Source organism: Marmota monax, unplaced genomic scaffold, assembly GCF_021218885.2.
Source record: "Marmota monax isolate L192 unplaced genomic scaffold, Marmota_monax_Labrador192_F-V1.1 WCK01_AAM20220418_F8-fsc00059, whole genome shotgun sequence".
Taxonomy (NCBI): Eukaryota; Metazoa; Chordata; class Mammalia; order Rodentia; family Sciuridae; genus Marmota; species Marmota monax.
The window spans coordinates 2462313-2481882 of record NW_026693595.1 but is presented as its reverse complement, the minus strand read 5'-3'; the positions used below and the strand labels follow the sequence as shown (position 1 = coordinate 2481882).

Sequence of the window (19570 nt, the reverse complement as noted above, 5' to 3'; positions counted from 1 at the left end):
ATGGTTCCCCCAGGGTTGCAGTTAATCAGCAAGTATGTTCTCAGCCCCTCATGGATGCCATATATTTTATTGAATCCCTGCTAGATACAGGGAGACACACAGAGAGGTTTTTATCCCTAAGGAGCTTACACTCAAGGTGAAAGGTAAGCATATAAATAGGATTAATGAAGAATGCCAGGACTGAATTAGTGGTAGACATAGGAGTCCAGGGTAAGCATAAGTCACTGTGGGTGGAGGTTCAGGGGATGCTTCGTGGAGGTGGTGAGAGTTGGATTGGGTCCTCAAGAATAGGTTATATGTGGGTAACTGGGGTGCAGTGTAGAGAGGCCTTCAGGGGGACATTGAGAAGGAAGAAGTGACGTGAAAAAGGAGAGGAGAGGACATCCAGGGTGGCTCAGGGGAAAAGATAGCTTGGGCCTAGGATCACATGTGAGTGCACTGAAGACAGCTGACCAGGTGAGTACGAGCCCAGCCAAGGAGGAGCCTGGGTTTATCTTGCAGACTAGAGAACCAAATAGGTATTAGTAAAAAATAAATAAATAAATAAATAAACAATGGTGCAAGAAAACTACCAACCATTTCCCTCATCTTTCCTGAAAACAGGCTGGACATCCCCTCACACATGAGCTCTTAGCTCCCTCCTAATCCTTCATTTCTAGGGAGAGGGTGCTCGGCGTCTCAAGATTTTACCAATTCTGGTTTAACTAGGTAGCCAGGGTAGGAGCTGGATTTTTTTTTTCAAGGTTCAGTAGGCATGAGGAGGCTTAAGTTTCTACTCCTGACATTTGCTTTTCAATCCACTATGAACAGTGCCTGTAAATTCCACCCAAACAAGATTATAATCTTCAAATAGTTTGCAGGGACTAGTTCTGTCTACACATTTAAACTATAACACATGAAACATTCGGTATTCCCTAAATGTTTTTTGCTTTCTACAAAAAAAGGAAGTTCATTTTATAGTTCTTCTTATTTGTCCATGTTACCTACAGGTTTGTAAGAATATATACATCTTTTAGGATTTTATAGAATACTAACAATGACAATGAAAGGATTTACTGGATTAAATCCATAGATTTTAAATATACCCGTGACTGTGAGCCTCATCGTGTTTATTTTCCCATGTGTAGTATAAATAGCATTAGTGACTTATTAGTGAATATTGAATGAATAAATGTATGAGACTATGAGTCCAAAATCTAAATGCATACCCCCGAAATAAACAGAGGAAGGTAGTCTCAGTATTCACCTGTATTTACTGAATTCCCAACATATTCCAGTACGTTAAGCACTTTTATGCTTACTTCTTACACAACTTGATAAGTAGGTATACTATTTTATTTCAGAGATATACAGCCTGAAGCACAAAAATAGTTAAGTTCCTTACCCAAGAATTCACAACCAAATGTGCCAACTCAAAGTCCAGGGTCCATTCCTCCAGTTTTCTCAAATGAATCTAACCGTAAGGAGTACCTAAATACTTAACACCATAGCTTCCCAGACCTGGCCTCAGAGTTCAATTCAGTGGTTGGTTGTTACCAAACCAGGCAGGTTTTGCCTGCCACCGTAGTATGTCAGTCACTGAAATGATGAATTTTGCATAAGAGAAAGAGTTCATTCACAAAGTGGCTACGCATAGAGACAGGAGACTGAGTCTCAAATTCATCTCTCTGAGAATAGGGTTTGAGGATATTTATCAGACAAAGGGGTGGGGTGATTTAAGGTATAGGGAATGGTAATTAGAGCTGAAGTAATCAGTGGTCTGCACAAAAAACATAATCAAACTCCATGACACTGCAAAGGACACGTTCAGAAAACAGCAGTATTGACATGATCTGGGGTGGAGCTCTCAGCGCTCTGATGTCAAAATGTGGCCCATCAGACATCCATAGAGGGCCAAGTAAGGGGTCAGTGATTTCAACAAAAGCTGCCTTCAAGTCCATGAAAAGTAATCTAGGCAACTGGTATCATCATGAGTCGAACATCAAAGGTATCCTCTATGGCAAAGCCAGTAGGGGCTAAAAATATATTGCTCAGCTGCATGACTTTCCAAATTAGTGATTTTTTAAAAATTTACTAAAATCAAATAACTGAAAGCATGTGAAGCTAGAGGGTTTCCTTCAGTTTCAGCTGATGGGGTCAAGAATATAAAAAAATATGTCTCTGGTGATTCTGAGGAACATTCCAGGGCCATCAGTCCTGGCTGCCTATTAGAATCACTTCAGAAGTGTTTAAAACTCCAGAAGACTTGGCCTCGCACCAAACAAGTTAGAGAAGGGTTCAGAGGGGCATCCCTGGGCAGGAATGTCTTTATGCTCACTGGGTTGCTTCAGGAGCGTCCAGGGCTGAGGACCACTGGGCTCAGTCGGCTCTGCTACACTGACAATCATATTGAATGGACTATCCAGCCTTCACACCCACCTGGCCACCCCTTACCTTTCTTCCCATCAAAATGCAGCTCTACTATAATATTGACCAGATAAGAGCAGAACTTTCAAGAGAAGAAAAGGAGGAGATCAAGAAATTATTTGTAAATCATAGAATTTACAGGGAAATGGATGGCATTAGAGCAGATTATGCTAAGTGAAGCTAGCCAATCCCTAAAAAACAAATGCCAAATGTCTTCATTGATATAAGGAGAGTAACTAAGAACAGAGTAGGGACGAAGAGCAGGAGAAGAAGATTAACATTTAACAGGGATGAGAGGTGGGAGGGAAAGGGAGAGAGAAGGGAAAGTGCATGGAAATGGAAGGAGACCCTCAGAGTTATACAAAAGTACATACAAGAGGAAGTGAGGGGAAGGGGAAAAATAATATAAGGGGGACAAACGAATGTCAGTAGAGGGGGCAAAGAGAGAAGAGGGGAGGGGAGGGGAGGGGAGGGGAGGGGAGGGGGGATAGTAGAGGATAGGAAAGACAGCAGAATACAGCAGACACTAGTATGGCAATATGTAAATCAATGGATGTGTACCTGATGTGATTCTGCAATCTGTATATGGGGTAAAAATGGGAGCTCATAACCCACTTGAATCAAATTGTGAAATATGATATATCAAGAACTATGTAATGTTTTGAACAGCCAACAATAAAAAATTTTAAAAAAAAGAAATTATTTGTAAATAAGTGATTGATGGGAACAAAACAAAAGCTCTCACAAGTGGTAGGTGGAGGTAAAGGGTACAGAGAAAAGTTTGGGATTCATCACTGAACCAATGTAGCAACCCTAAGCAGAAGTTAAATAAAGCTGATACTTATGTAAGCATTTTGCTCTCGCATAAAAAGCATGTTTTTTTTGCTATGGAAGTCAAAGCAATTTTTACATATCTATATATTTATCCTTCCTAGTGACACGGTTTGGGATCAGAACTTTCTTTGTGTGTCTTTACCGGTTCTTATTTTACAAGTGAGAGTACTGAGGCACACTGGAGGAATGCAGTCTTTAGACTTCAGGGGGGTTGCCAGGTCCAATCTGGTATTGAGTCCCCTATTGGTTCCCAGGCTTTGTTGCCTCTGTTGCTGTAAAACACACATTTTTTTTCAACTGTAAAATGTTTATGTGCTCTATTAAGTATTGCATAGACTGTTGTGATCCAGCATTTGTAAGATCTGGAAAATGCAAGTCTTCCACACTAAACCTCAATAAGAGAGTCAAAAATAACTGGGGAGAAATAATTCTGAAGGAAATCCATGTTAAATATTTATAATCACAAGAAATGGCTCTTTTTTCTCTTAATACATTTATTTCTATTTATTTTTATCTTTATGTGGTGCTAAGGATCAAACACAGTGCCTCACACATGTTAGGCAAGCACTCTACCACTGAGCCACAATCCCAACTCAAGAATTGACTCTTTTTACTTGGCATATACATATAGGATCTGTTTTCAATAGGATGAAAACAAAGGGAGGTTTGAATGCAGAAATAATATGTATCTATCCAACTCTGTGATGGTGTGTGATGTTTTTAAACTGCTGAATGCAATTTAGCAAACGTTGCATTCTTTAGCAAATAAGTAGTATCACAAAGGAAAACCAATATTGTCCCTTCTGCCTTCCTCGCCCAAGCAGCCTTTCGCCCTTACTTAATGAAATGGAACAGTGATGCCTTTAACTCCTCTTTCATTTAATCTCATTAATGCAGTCTGTTGGGATCTGGTTGTGGAATAACATAGGGGCAGTCATCAGATCTCAAGTGAAAAGTGTAATATTTTTCAGTTAGACTTTTAATTGCAACGTCAACATGTGTGAGAACCAGCTCAAAACTAAAGCTGATGCCACTGGTGAGTTTTGCATGTTTTTTTTTTTTCTGTTTCTCTTCTGACGTGAGAAAAGAGGCACAGCAAAAGCTCTAAGCAAAATAAATTGATAGCAAGGTGTGGGGACAAATCAATTGTTTCTGACTGGGAATGCATACAGTAAGCCGGTTACTCAGGCTTCATCCTACACTGGAGAAGGTATTTATATATAAATATTGTCATATCCTGAGTTGAATTATCACATGCATACCTTAGAGATTAAATTCAAATAGTTGTCAGTCATACTAACATTTGATTAACACTATGGATATCCTTGTCATGATTTTATAGCTTTGATTTTAGTCATTAACAATGTAATAGTTATTATAATTTGACTTTTCTACTTTAAAAAAATAGTTTAGTTCACATAGAAGTTTATTAGTATATATATATGTGTTGTGTGTGTGTATATATATATATATATATATATATATATATATATCTTCTCATATGTAAGAAATCCATTTTTTAAAAAAACTGGTGCTAAGATTATTGACAAAGAGATGAATTATAATATTCTCTCCTAAGTTTTTTACAACTAAGTACCCATTATCTCATTTGAGCATTTGTTTTTAAAAATATTTCAGGGTAAAATGATTTATTTGATTTTTTTGCTAACACTGGATAGTTATAAACAGCAATTAGAAATATTAAAGTATAAAATGATACAATTTTTTGAATGATATAAACCTTACATTTGTTCCCCAAAAGTTACTAATTAAGCACAAAGTCCTTTAAATCTATAAACTCAGAATTACATCTTTCCAGCTTCAGCTTCCCAGTGCTTATATTTTTAGAAAAAAAAATTTTCTATGTAATTACGTATTTCAAAATATAGGTATGTACGTAAAGATTTTATTGCTGAAATAAGCCATGGCTAACAGATTGCAGTTCTGACATCAATAGCGTCTTTAAACAATGATTTATCCTTACTACTGGATAGATTTACTCTGGATATTGTTGCTATTGTTGTTTAGAAATTAATAACACCGAATGTATTAACATCTATGTGTTTAATCCTCTTTGGGTTTGAATCACAATTAACAGAGGCTCACAGGTGAACAAAAACGTTTCTTTCTCCCTGATTTGGAATTTTTAAAAAAGCAAGCATGTAGTTACGTTCTATTATAAAGTTACATAAAACAGCGTTTGATTTTAGGGATTTATGTGCACATACAGACATATAAAAATCATTTTTAAATGAACTATGAGAATGCATGCTTTTTTACACTTTGCAAAGAGCACTACATATTTTCTCTTTTCTCTAAAATATCAGTGGAATTAAAGGGTTATCCTAATTTAAAGTTGCAACTTTTTAAAAGTTACCACAGAATATATGGTGTTATGCTTAGCAATTTCCAGTTTTCACCACTATCTTTTCCTCTAATATTTTCTAAAAAAAAAAAAAAAAAAAAAAACAAAACAAAACAAAAAAAAACTCTGTCATTTTATAAGTAATTCAAACCTCTAAACAAGTGAGAGGAAAAAACACAAAAACAACTCATTTGTACCAGTTCAATCCACCTGGTATCATCAAAATGCCTTTAGTAAAAAAAAAAAAAATGTATAGGAAACATTAATGGGTTGACCATAAACACCTTCATTTAAATAATAATTATATTAAGACTGTTAAACAATGGTTAGGAATGTTCTCCTTATAGGAAAAAAGAAATGATTTAAAAGAAGGACATTTGTTCAAATAGAATTTGAAAATCATCATACTTATTCTTACTACAAATTCTGTGTCAATTACACAGAGTGATGTTGTCCCTGGCAGTGAGAAGGTGTGGTCATCATGTTCAACAACGTCATGAGCTTACATCGACACCAAATAAAGCTGTTAGGGATTATGTGCAGCATGCTGAATCTGATGAGCTCAAAACTAAGATAGCTTGGGTCCTGTAATATTTAGGATTATGCTAGTAATCTCTTTAGAGAAAGTGTGCAGTATCAGCAGAACAGGCCCTTCAGTCTCTGAGGGAGCTGGAACTAATTCTATATGTGTCGGTGACTAAACCTCTGCCTCAGTCCCACACAGACAACAGGCCTTTGTGAAGTTCAATACAGGGTGAAAAATATAAGACAGAGCTTCTGAAGTGACATTTGGAATGATCGTTTTACCCCTGAAATAATTTCTGGTGCTGCATACAGACAAGAATACTTTCCTTTAAATTCTATATGTCTACTTTTTTAATAAGACCATACATGTAAAGATGGACTAAAACCAAACATCTTTCTCTGACCGCTGAAATTGTCTAGTCTCTAGAGACGAAATAGGAATCCAAATTGTCTCTTGAATTCTATAATTTCTTTTCATTTCAGGATTCAATGCTGAAGCAATGGAGACTGAATAGCAAGCTTACTAGACATAAATGATATAGTAATGTATTCTCTCTGAAGAAGTTTGCAATATATTTGGCCTTTGTAGCATTATCTATGTTAGAAACAATTGCAGCTCTCACAGATAAACAGAAAATGAGTTCCTAAAATCTGAATTCTTATTGACATCATTGGTGTTATTTTCTCTCTCTTTCTGTGTGTGTGTGTGTGTGTGTGTTTCTCTTTCACATATACACACCCATGCATATGTAAATATCTAGTTTGTAAATATGTGTAGTTTGTTTATATATTATTTACTGCACATATGGCTAAGGGCACCTTAAAAGTGAATATGAGTGTAAACATGAAAAAGTGACAAATAATACTACTGCTTATCTTTCGGCCACCCAGACAATCATAAGATATTATGAGCCAGTTAAATAAATTATCACTGGATTAGGAAAAGAAATGTAAGCATGCTACTAACATTCTGATCTTATGTGGACATTTTTCTAATGTGGAGCAATAATTTACCCAGATACCTTATAAAAGGACATTATGTCAGTTTATGTTACCAGGATTTGATTTTTAAGATCAAAGGCATTGAAATTGGATTCTAATAACTATATTTTAGAATATATTCTCCTCCTTTTCTTTGCAGTCCTGGCTTGTCTCTCTCTTTTTTAAATGTACTTTAAGAGATTTATTTTTTCTTTGACACCCATCAAAAATAGACGTGCTTTCCTTATTTTCAAACTCCCAATCAAGTGCTGGGAACTTAGGAATGGTCATTAAAGCTCTGTCAAACAGGAAAGTGAGAGATAGCACTATGTTCTTGTGTTTCTCTCTCTCTCTCTCTCTCTCTCTCTCTCTCTCTCTCTCTCTCTCTTTAATGGTCCAACCTTTGAATTGTCTGACTCCAAATGTACAATTTAATGGCTTTATTTTTATACTCATCATAAGTGTTCCTATACCTTTTATCTTTTCAAATGTTCTTGAAAACCCTGAAGTATAGGAACTACATATTAGAACATAGTGAATACTACAAGATTGAGTCATATGATTGCAAATGTCTACAAGTTTTGCACAAAAAGAAGGCAATTTCATCTGAGTCAGCTTGACATATGATAAGTTACTGGATAAAGTCGGCGATTGTGTAATAATTCTAGATGCATCTTCCTACAATTTACTTGTGTTTAACTCCATTAATGAGATCCTCAAAATAAGTTCAGATACCTCATCCGGAAATTCACGCTTGTAATTGGATTTTCCTCTTTCACTCTTTAGCCACCAACTTTAAATTTACCTTTTCCCTACTTATAGCCTACTTACTGGCTTTCCAAGACCTAGCTCAAAAGCCTCACAGCATCAAACCCAAGTTGCCCACAATTGAAGTTATCATTTTCCTCTTGGAGATTCTTTCAGATGTTATCTGTCTGTTCTGTATTCAGGTTATTTAGGTATATGTGTAGCTATACAATCATAATATTCATTTTGAAGATAGAAACTTGATTTTGTATTTATCTATGGTCTAAGGTAAACAGATGCTTGCTGACTTGTCTTTAAAGTATCTTTGTCTTTGCTAGATAGTCTCAGATAAACCTACTCCCTCCAGTTAAAGAAGCACATCGGTGCAATTCATATTTTGAAGAGCTAATAAACACTTGTAATACAATTTTATATTTAAAAAAATGATTGAGCACACATTACATAGTTATATACCCACTAGTCCCCCACATATAACCTCTATTATTAATATTTTGCATATAGACCAGTTTACATTTCCTATAGTTTTGGTGAATATTTCGTGACATATGTCTGTCATTACAGTATTATTCAGTATAGTTTCATAACCTCAAGAATTTCCTGTGCTTCACTTATTAATTCTCCTCTCCTAGCACAAACCCATGACAACTATTATTATTATTATTGTATTGTCTCTATACTTTTTCTTTTTTCAAAGCACGTGTAGTTGGAAACATATTGGCTTCTTTCTTTAGCAATACACACTTAAGTTTCCTCCAAGTCTTTCCATGGGGTACTTAGCTCTTTTTTTGTTTTGCCAAACAGTATTCCTCGTATTGCACTGCATAGCTATACCTCAGTTGGTTTGTCCAGTCACCTACTGAAGGACAACTTGGTTGGTTCCAGTTTGGAGTGATTCTGAATAAAATCATAAACATCCCCATGCAGGTTTTCATGCAGACACAAGATTTTAATTCATCTGGTAAACACATAGGAGCAAAATTGCTGGTGAGACTCAGCTTAGTTTTGTAAGGACTGTCAAAATGCCTTCCAAGGTGGGTGTGTCACTTTTCACTCCCACTAGCCACCAACAAGTATTTCTCTTGCTCTGCGTGCTCTCCAGCATTTAAGATTGTCAGGTTTTCAGATTATAGTCGTCCTGACTGGTATGGAGTGGCATCTCATTGCTTTAATTTGAAATCCTGTATGATGTTGATCATCTCTTAATATGCTTCTTTATAATTCATATATCTTCTTTTATGAAGTGTCTGTTTAGATATTTTGCCCTTTTTTTTCAACTTAGGACTTATTTGTGTATTTTGCTAACACATCCTTTATCAGATACATGTTTTATAATATTTTTTTTCAATTCTGTGACTTCTCTTCATACTTTTTGTGCAATTTGATTTTTAACATAGAAAAGTGTAATTTTTTTCATTTTCTGAAAAGAAGTGGACTCGCTCTTTTAAATGACTGCAGAGAATGAACTCTGGATGCAAATCTCGAGTCATCTGTTGGTCCGGATTTGTGAGTCCCGCCATTGCTGCCTTCCTTCTGTGAAGGTGGTAACTCATACATATAAACCTCCTGTTGAAGGTTTCAACTAAACAGAGACCAGGAAAGGGGGGTCAGAACAAAATAAAGATCTGCAAAGAAACAAGTTTTACTGAAGCAAAATAATTGCTGTATCTTTCTTTTATAACTGGAAAAATCAAATATCAAGTACTTGTGAGGATTTTTTTTACTTTTGTTTTTTAATGGAGTTTGAGTTCTCACACACAGAGATAGAGAAGACATCCTGTGACGTACATTGTAAAAGTTCTTGCCTTTCTCTGTAAGAGAACTTCAAGACTTTACTGAGATTTGAATCACACTCTAGTTTTTATGTTACAGATTCTGATTAGTTAGGAACAAAGATGGACCCAAGTGTCTTCAGGCTTATCAAGCACAACTGTCACATGGGTGCTGGTGGTCAGGGGCCACACTTTGAGTTGGCAAGCCTCAGAACAGCTTTAGGACACGAATGTCTTGAATATCCATCATGACTGCTAAATTCTGTTAATCTGCTTCAATGAGATGGGGTAGTTTTTCAAGTGTTGCATTTCCAGAATCACCATGGGTAGCTGACAATGGATTCATCTGTAAAGAACTCCATAGCTTGAGTGTTAAGTACAGCAATACAAGATGTTTCTAGAATATGCTGGCTTCTCTTTCTTCTGCCTTGTCAGTTAGTCACCAGAGTTTTGAAGAGGGTTTTTTCCCCCTCCTAACTCTCCAATTATCCTACTGTTCTTATGAACAAAAGAAAGTGCCTAAAAGTCAATAGCAGAAACTGCTTCCCAGAATCCTGGGAAGTTTTTTATCTTAATGTCAGGGAAATTTAAAAAGTCCATCAGTTCTCAGAATAGTCACAACTGTGATCACCTGAACATCATTGAACAGTGCTTTTCGTACTTTAAAACTGCCCAGGGGAGCTTGTTAGAAAACAAATTCTGCTTCAATTGATCTTAGATGAGTGTTGACAGTCTGCATTTTTAATATGCCCCTGGTCAAAACCAAAACCCCTGGTCTATGGACCACACTTAAATGGTCATTGAAGACATTAACTGCTCTCAACCAGAATGTTGTCAAGTCTTACACACATATTATCTCATTATGATTAAAACATTGACAGAAAATGTGTTTAATGGGAATCAATTCATAAATTAATCACTACAACATATAGATGTGATATAACTTGATGATGAAGGGAAAATTTAGCTTATTATTATCAATAGAGTCATGCCCCCTTATGCATGGGAGATATATTCCCAGACCATTAGTGGATGTGTGAAACCATACATAATACCAAACCCTATATATATATATATATATATATATATATATACATATATATATATATATATAAACCCTATATATAATATATATATACATAAGTATATATATTGTTTTCCCAATAAAAACCTGTAATAAAGTTTAATTTATAAATGAAGCACAGTAAGAGCTCAACAACTAGTAGTAAAATAAAACAATTATAGCAATATATTGAAACTATGACAGACAGATATGATAACTGAGATGGCAACTAAATGACTAACAGGCAGGTAGCATATACACTGGACAAAGCTATCATTCATGTTCTGGGAAAAATGAAGTGGAACAGTGCCATATTTTATTGTGCTATACAGTGTCATGGGATTTAAAATATCTGAATTATTTATTTCTGAGATTTTTATTTAGTGTTTTCAGATCATGGTTGACCTTGGATAACTGTAACCATGAAAAGCAGAACTGTAGATAGGGGTGCTATTGAAATGGCTTTAAACGACTATACTAATTGCTACCATTACTATTTATTCATTTTCTATTGTTTCAGTCCTCTGCAGAGTCAGAGCAGGCAGGCAACTCTTCAGGATAAATACTCATATATAAAATATAAATCAGTCCCCATTGTGATCACCCTAAAAATTATGCCTTTGGGAAAAATCAATTTTTCCCTTATCACATGGTAGTAATATTTTTTTAATCTGGCTTCCATTAACATACAGTGTAGGGAATTATAATAACAGAAAGCTAAATGCATTGCTAGGTGATTTAGAAGCTATTTATCAACTGAATGAAACAGAATACAACACCCAATGTATTGCAGAGAAATGTTTCAGAAGATATGGAGAACACAGATGTCGATAGATGTCAGAGTGTTATAGTAGAAATCAAAGCACACTGCTGGGCATGGTGGCACACGCCTGGAATTCCAGTAACTCAGGAAACTGAGGCAGGAGGATTGTAAGCCATAAAAAAATGGCTGGGGATGTAGCTCAGAGATAAAATGCCCCATTTTCAATTCCCAGTACCAAAAAAAAAAAAAAAAACCACCAAATTTTATATACAGTATTGGGCATTTAGGCAAGAAGATAGCATTAAGATACGTTCTATTGGGATGAGATAAACAAGGACAGCATCTTGACCCAATGTCGGGAATCTTTTAGAATCCCCATCAAGCATGAATCAAGCATGATACAGTACTCATAGCTCAGGACTCTTCCTTTTGTCCCCTGGGAAGTTCTCCACACTTCCATCCCATCCCATCCAATCCTGCTGGCTTTTGTTGGATGAATCACAATCACAGTTCTACTGCATCCTGGAATACTTGCTTCAACACAGTCCTTGGGCTTTTGTTAAGTGACATCAGAAAATTTTGTACCTACAAAGGGTAGGTACATATCAGTCTGCCAGTGAAAAAGGGAAAGAGTATAAACAGAGATCTTTAACTTGGATTTGTCACAGATGGTAGTTGAGCTACAACTTGGGCTACTGAGACCATCTGCAAAAGGATTTTTAACCAAAATAGTCATCTTTATTGGAAATTTTTATATGTGTAAGTTTTGCTTCACTCAGACATTAAGAGATTTAATTGCTCTGTCCACTTTTAGCATAACTACAAAATTATAGGAAACAGAAACAGGCAAACCCAATGTCCAGGAACATATCTTACATAGTATCCAGAAACACAGTGTCCGGTGGAGGACTCATAGGCTGGTAGGTGCTTTCTATTTCCCTTAGGCAAAAATAAGTAATACACAAAAAGCAGAAAACAAAAAATGGTGTGAGTAAAGCCCCAAACCAAAAGTCAGGAATCCAAGTTACTCACCATTTCTGAGTTTTCTCAGATCCGGCCTGTCCCCCCACCCAGGTTTTCTTACCATTACAGGTGGTTTACTTGGTAGAGAAAATTACTAGCTAATAACTTTATTCATTTAATTCTCAATGGGAGTCCTATCATATCAGAATCACATGGGGGCTTTTTCCAAAATATATACTCCTCCCAAATCTCAAGACTCAGATTTCTTCTTTTCACCCCAAATGTGGAAAATCAGTATTAGTTAAAGCCTCTTTTATAAAAGGATGTCAAATCTCTTGTTTGCACTAGAGGAAAGAAAAAGAATTTTAGAAAGAAAGGAATTTAAAAAGTCTCCTCTAGACAACATTGGGAACAAAAAAAAGAAATATGACCTTATCCCTGTCCCAACTGAGAAGGCCAGAATATAAAGATAGATGGGTTAATTTGTAAAAGTTGGAACGGTAAGCATGGAAAGCCACAAGAGCACGTGCAGTAAAATATTTTGTCCAACCAGAAAGTACCTGAAAGGTCAATGTCACTGCCATCCCCAGTGAATGATTTTACGAGTTCAAGTATTTACTGCATCAAAGTGGTGCATTTTCTAGTTAACTCATTAGCCTGGATTACTTTATCTAACCTTAACACATGCCATCACCAGTGGAGGTTTGAAGGAAGCAGAACTAACCCTTTTGATAAACAGAAAGAATTGAGACTTGGTGACTTCATGTGAAGTTGTGACCAGAGACTCTAAGCAAAGAATACTCGGGGGAAAGAATTGCCATCTCCAAAGAGGGAGAAAATTTTATTTCAATATTATTGAATAGGCTATGCCTAACCAAATCATGGGATATTTACTGTACTTTATAAATTATTTTAATAGTATATACAGCATCAATTTATTTCAAATATTTCATGACACCAATGCTGCAAAAATATTATTTCAAAAACAAAAAACCTACATGTCATTGCTTTCAGAAATAAAAACATTTAGTTAATAGTTTTTAACTATTGCCTACACAAAGGATTATCAATGGAAAACTATAAGAAAGAGAAATCTGTAAAGAAATGGAAAAAATGATCAAATTTAAACCGCCTCTCAGGGTATTTCAGCTCTGCCAAGTTTTGATCTCCAGGAATACTATTGTAGAATAAATCCATGAGTCAAGAAAAATACAAAGGACAAACTCCCTCCTCAGTTCCCTTCATCACCCTCCTTCTCACAGCTGGAGGTCCAAGCCATCAGATCTTCCCAGGATGTTCAGTTCGGAGCCAGAGCCATGATATGTAACATCTTACCAGGGCTATATACACTGCAAGATAATTCTAAATGACTGTATGGCAAGACATTTAGAAAGGGCAGATGTTGGAGCAATATTGGGATCTGTTGTCCCAATTAGTGTCTGAAATACACTGTCTTATAAATCTGCTTTATAAAACATATAGTATGAACCATAAAGGTGTGGCCAGAAGCATCTTAATTTGTTTTAATGGGAGAACAGGATAAGGACTGTGACTTTACATGATTTAAATTTGTACTTACCTCTAATAAACCTCAGATGATTTATTCTGCCATAATGAATAAAAACAGTCATAAGATTTTCTAACCGATATCCCTTTCCCACACTAGCAACATATATACGCTTTTATGTGACTTCTTTCTCTTTAAAAATGCTGTTGAAGTGTTTATAGCTCTTCAGGATTACATGTTGAGCCAGGATTATAAATATGTATAAATATGCAGATGCTCCACTGAATGTTCCTTATCTCATTTGTATTTCTGAAATTGTATAAGATAACCTTTGTGCCTTTCAAAAACATCTTCTCACACCCCAGGGGGCAAATTACCTCTATTTTCATTTCCTTTAAAGTTAGATCATTTTATAATTAAGAACTTATTGAAGCAGATTCTCCCCACGTGTATGCTACTCCCTGGGGAGTAATCTATGCAAAGGGAGTCTGTGACTTAATATCATATAAGCTAAAAACTGTACAATGGATACCTGGGATTTTTTTTAAGTCAATTTTGTAATCATTTTAAATAATCCATTGTTTAAAAGGCTATCATTTTAAGAAATCCATAATACAAATAACTTATAGTATCATTCATTAGATTACTTTAAAATGACAAGATCTTTAATAAATAAATAATTTAAGGTCAAATAAAGAATTTATTATTAATAAAAATTATTAATCAAGAATAATTTCTTGTCCAAAAGCATTGGAAAAACCAGTTGATGATGATGATGATGGTGAAGATGATGATGATGATTAAGTTGTTTTATAGCTCTTTACTATTTACAAGGCACTTCCACATAAAATATTCATTCAATCCTCAAATATCTATGAAGTAGTAGTTAAGGCTTATATTTATAAACCAGAAAACATAAGATCATAGATTTTATCTTGGCAATGACCTCAATCATTAATAGATTAAGGACTGAAATTCTGGAGAACAGAACAGAATGATATCAAATCTCCTATCTTTCCCCCATCACAAAATCTTGAAAACAAATTCTAGGAAAACTAAAAGAAGCAGGAGCAAACAGAAATACTGAGTCTAATAAGTACTTTAGGAAATTGTCTCCTTTGATGTTTTTATCATTAGCTTTTTTATCTGTTGCTCTGCACTAATATAAGAATTCAAAATTGTGTTCTTACTTTGGTTTGTAAAAGGCATAGAATGGGTTACTAACCAAAGCATTAGGAAATGTGCCTAATTGGGGTTATCACTTCTCACCTCAACTGCAAAATATCATTGACAACCTGGATCCTCAGTTTTTTCTTATAGCATTGAAATTTTTTTGCTTTCTAAAATGATTTAAAGTTTATGTAATATATTCAATTTTGAAAACCTTAATGTGCTACTCTAAAGCTAAGTATTTTTTAAAGTAAAACAATAAAAAAGAGGGTTATGTCTTGCATTTATTTGTTTTGTGTATTTAAGAATGAAGAACTATAGAATGTATCCAAGCGGCAGATTTATGTACAAAGAATTTTGAAGTATATTTTACATAATTATTTTAAATTGGGATAGGAAATAGCAGAACTTCTTAGTGTGCGTAATTGTAACAACTCTTAGAATACTATCAGAGACAGAGGAATTGCTATATTCTAGATAATCTCTATAAACATGACTTAAAATCATTTTTCTAAGAGAAAATGTATATATATGCATATATATACACACATACATACACACATATATGTACATATATATATGTATACATGTCCATACACACATACACTTCCCACAGACTTGCCTGCAAAACATCACACCAAATTGCACACATGCAAAATGGAAATCCCACGCTCCATCAAATCCCACAAACACCCCATTTTTGTCAAACCCAGGAAGCTGAAAGTCACCTGTGATTCTTGATCAATTTATGTCCTTTCTGTCATCATATAATCTGACATCTTCCCTTAAACCATCTTTGTTCTTGCTTCTTCCTCTCCATTTGTTCTGCCACTGATGTGACCTATGCTTCAGCTCCACACCCACTTTCGGAATGACCTTTATTTTGTCTGGTTAGCCTTCCACATTCACCTTTCTGAGTGCTTAAATTACCACTTTCATTATTTATCCATCTAGTTCCCTTCTTTGTTCCTTATGGCAAGTGGGATTAGGTAAAAACTCTACCCAACCCCAGGAACTCCAAAATCTGGCATCACCCCTCAATACAACCACATTTCCCACATTTCCATTATAGCCAAATGCTATGATTTTTGAGACACAATCACCCCAGACCTCCAATCTTTTTTATTGAATGCTCTTTGCCTTTCCCTTTAGCCTGACCAAATTCCACATAATTTCCAATGAAACTATTTCAATTCCTATTAAATTCATTCTTAACATCAAGTAATTGACATTTTCTGATTTCTCCACATATTCACATTGTTTCACTAATTGCATTACTACAATTGTTACTTTATTTTTTCCTCTGTCATCAGCCTTCAGTATTCTAGTGGATAGATAGAACATGATCACTAAATGATCTGATTTCTTATTGGTATTTTCCAGAGTGAACATCCAGCCACATAATGGATAAAGCCACATATCCACACCCTAGTTTTACTTTCTTTTTTTTTTTTTTTTTTTTTTCAGAGTGGAAATTAGAAGTTTATTAAAGGACAGCAGAAAAGACTTCTCCCAGAGGAAGAAGGGGACCCAAGAGGTGGAATCCCCTAGTTTTACTTTCTTTACCTCTTTAAAATATTATTGAGATAGAGCCATGTGAAAGCTGCTCTCAGTTTCAAGAGGAAAATAAGAAGTCTAAAGTCATGGATTCAAGAGATTTTTGTTTTACTCTATTTTAAGGTCAAGTTTTAAAAGGAGACAACAGTGAAAACAAGACTTTAGAAAACTTCTGATCTCTGGTTATTTATTTATTTAGGTTGTTTAGTTATCCAAAGTACATGTATGAGGACACGAATTGGTGTGAGTATACTATATGTATACAACCAGAGATATGAAAACTTGAGCTCTATATATGTAATAAGAGTTGTCATGCATTCCGTTGTTATATATAAATTTAAAAAATAAAATAAGAAAAGCAAGCAGTGGCAAACAGATGCTGTAACACATAGAGAAAGACTATGAAGACTTTCAAATTGCAGTGGGTGACCTGCACGCTACCACTCCCACCCTGGGATCCTCAAACACAAACATTATGGCTGGGATAGGAGGAGAAAGAGATAAGAAGACTGAAAGAAAGAAACTGTGTAAACTCAAACTGTTTTCCCCTTTCAGCACAAATTGAAGTGATACCATGCAAAATTTGTGGCGATAAATCCTCTGGGATCCACTACGGAGTCATCACGTGTGAAGGCTGCAAGGTAGGAATGGTCCCTACTTTATTTGGTGCATGCTTCAGGCCCCTGTGCACCCTACTTAAAGAAGGGTGCTGATGGACACTCCTGTCTCCTCTGACTGGCTTGGGGGTGGGTGGACTGATTTTCTGTTCTTTCGCCTTTTTCTTGTTTTTGCCTATCTGGTCAGCAGATCCTTAGAAATGCATTCTTATTTGAAGGCTTGAATTAGTCACATTTACAGAGATAAATACAGAGTCTTAGTGTTTTAGCAGTCTTGTCCCCAGTGAACTCCAGAGCACTTATTAGTATATGTTAAAACTAAAGGATAAAATAAAGAGTGTAAGCTAATGGTATGTATTTATCTAACTGCTTAAGAAAGACAACATTGAGGTAACAGCCACAATATACATATGGCCATCCTTTACCTTCCAGAAAAGAAAAGAAACCTAGAAGCATGGGATGTTGGAAGTAACCAAATAATCCCCAAGTATATTAAAAGTCACCTCCCCCAACTTCCACATTGTTCAGTGAGGTCCTTCCTGTTGGATAAACAATATCATATCCTTGATTAGTATCATTGATTCAGAGAGTAAAAAGCTGACCATAACACTAGTTTTTTTCAGTTAGTTCAGTATTCCTTCCCAGGACAGATTTCACCAACCCTTCTCAACAGCAAGTACATACCAGAGAGGAAATTCCTTCTAACACAAAAAGCTGGGAGAACAGTCAACCATGGCTTAATTTGAAGCAAGAGAAATTTGAAAATCAACAGTAACTTTTTCAAATCAATCCTTAGAAGGAAAGAGTGAGAGACTAAATAGCAAGGAGAAAGCAAAAAGTTCACAAGTGATTTTAAAGGGCCACATGTAACAAGAACCAATAAAACCCACCTACAATTTTGGGGTAAATGGCAATGTGCTGGCTTATTGACAAGAGCAATTATGTTTTTGATCAAAGATGTGAGCAAATGAAACCTTAATTTAAGGTCAGTGAACTGAATAAGATGTAATACAGTCATAGATTCAATCTTAAGAGACTTTCAAAAGTAAACAAGGTAAAACATACAGTAGCAATCAAATACTGATGCTGTGTGAAAAACTGACAGTGTCTTAATTAAGAGTCTCAAAAAGGATGATTCCTGCCATTGAAAACAGAGAGAAGCAAAGAAAAGAGGAACAAATGAGAATGGAAGAGAGAGGGAGATTAACATACTGATCTGCTTTAGAGATGATTAGTGATAATCCATATGTGAACATCATGAGATGTCCCTTGCATTCTGTTCCTCTACAGAGCTATAATTAAGAATTGCATGTTATCCACGTTAATGCAATTTTTTCAACTCATTAAGAAGAAACAATGTAGAAAAATTATAAGGTGGCATTTTTTTTACCCTCCTTAAGTTATTACTTTCTCTGGGCAGGAAGGCAAACTTTTCTTCATAAACACTAGTAATTTTGAAAACAGAAGAACCCTCTCCACTGAAGGCATTTCTACCAGTCTGTTGACTTGTTCTGCAATTTTAAGAGCTGCAGTCTAGTTTACATAATATCCACTAAAAAAATTTTTTTAGATCAAAGTCAAAATGAAAATATTCAGTGTTTCATTGGATAAGCCTTTTTTGGAAATTTTCTATTTTCAAAATATGGAGATATATTTATGTTAAGGAGAAAAACATTTTAAATAGTAACTTGTAAAAGCTTTAATTACTAGACAAATATAATCCAACAGGTCAACAGCCAGGAACAAGTGTTTAAGCTTCTGTCATCTTTTCTATTTAGAAGAAGAATCCACAATCAAGGAAATTATGCAGTTACTATGAAGTATACTCTGATGTTTTAGTTAAAAATGACTGAACACCACACTATTTTTATGGAAAATTTTTTCATGGAAAATCCACATTTTTAAATATACTACATTTTTCTCCAAATAGAAAACTCAAAAAATCTCATTTAGGATTAGATGTCAATATCATCATACTCAGAATTAACCTCTGAATTTTTATGATGCTGTTTTTGAGTAAACATAAACAACTTATTTAAAAATAATATCAGTTCAGCTCACACACCTACTCAATTCCTATTCATTCAATAAAATTTGAAACAGAATCTCTGTCTCATGTCATAAACCTCATTTGCAAAAATAAGCAACAGATAAGCAATAAATACCTCATAATTAATGTCAAATTGGCCTTAAATTAAGGCTTGTAACTTAAGGAAAATCTTTTCTTTGGACTCTTTTGCTCAGTAGCACTATAGTACCCAAAGATTAAAAACTGGAAATTC

General features: G+C 35.1%; 1 protein-coding gene across 1 annotated transcript in view; it reads left to right on the top strand.

The window, feature by feature from the left end:
• Rorb (RAR related orphan receptor B) overlaps positions 1–19570 on the top strand; it is a 176855-nt gene that overhangs the window by 105273 nt on the left and 52012 nt on the right. The window contains exon 2 of the mRNA XM_058584003.1: positions 17227–17312. Within this exon, the coding sequence (XP_058439986.1) occupies positions 17227–17312 (86 nt within the window). The remainder of the gene's footprint in view (positions 1–17226; positions 17313–19570) is intronic.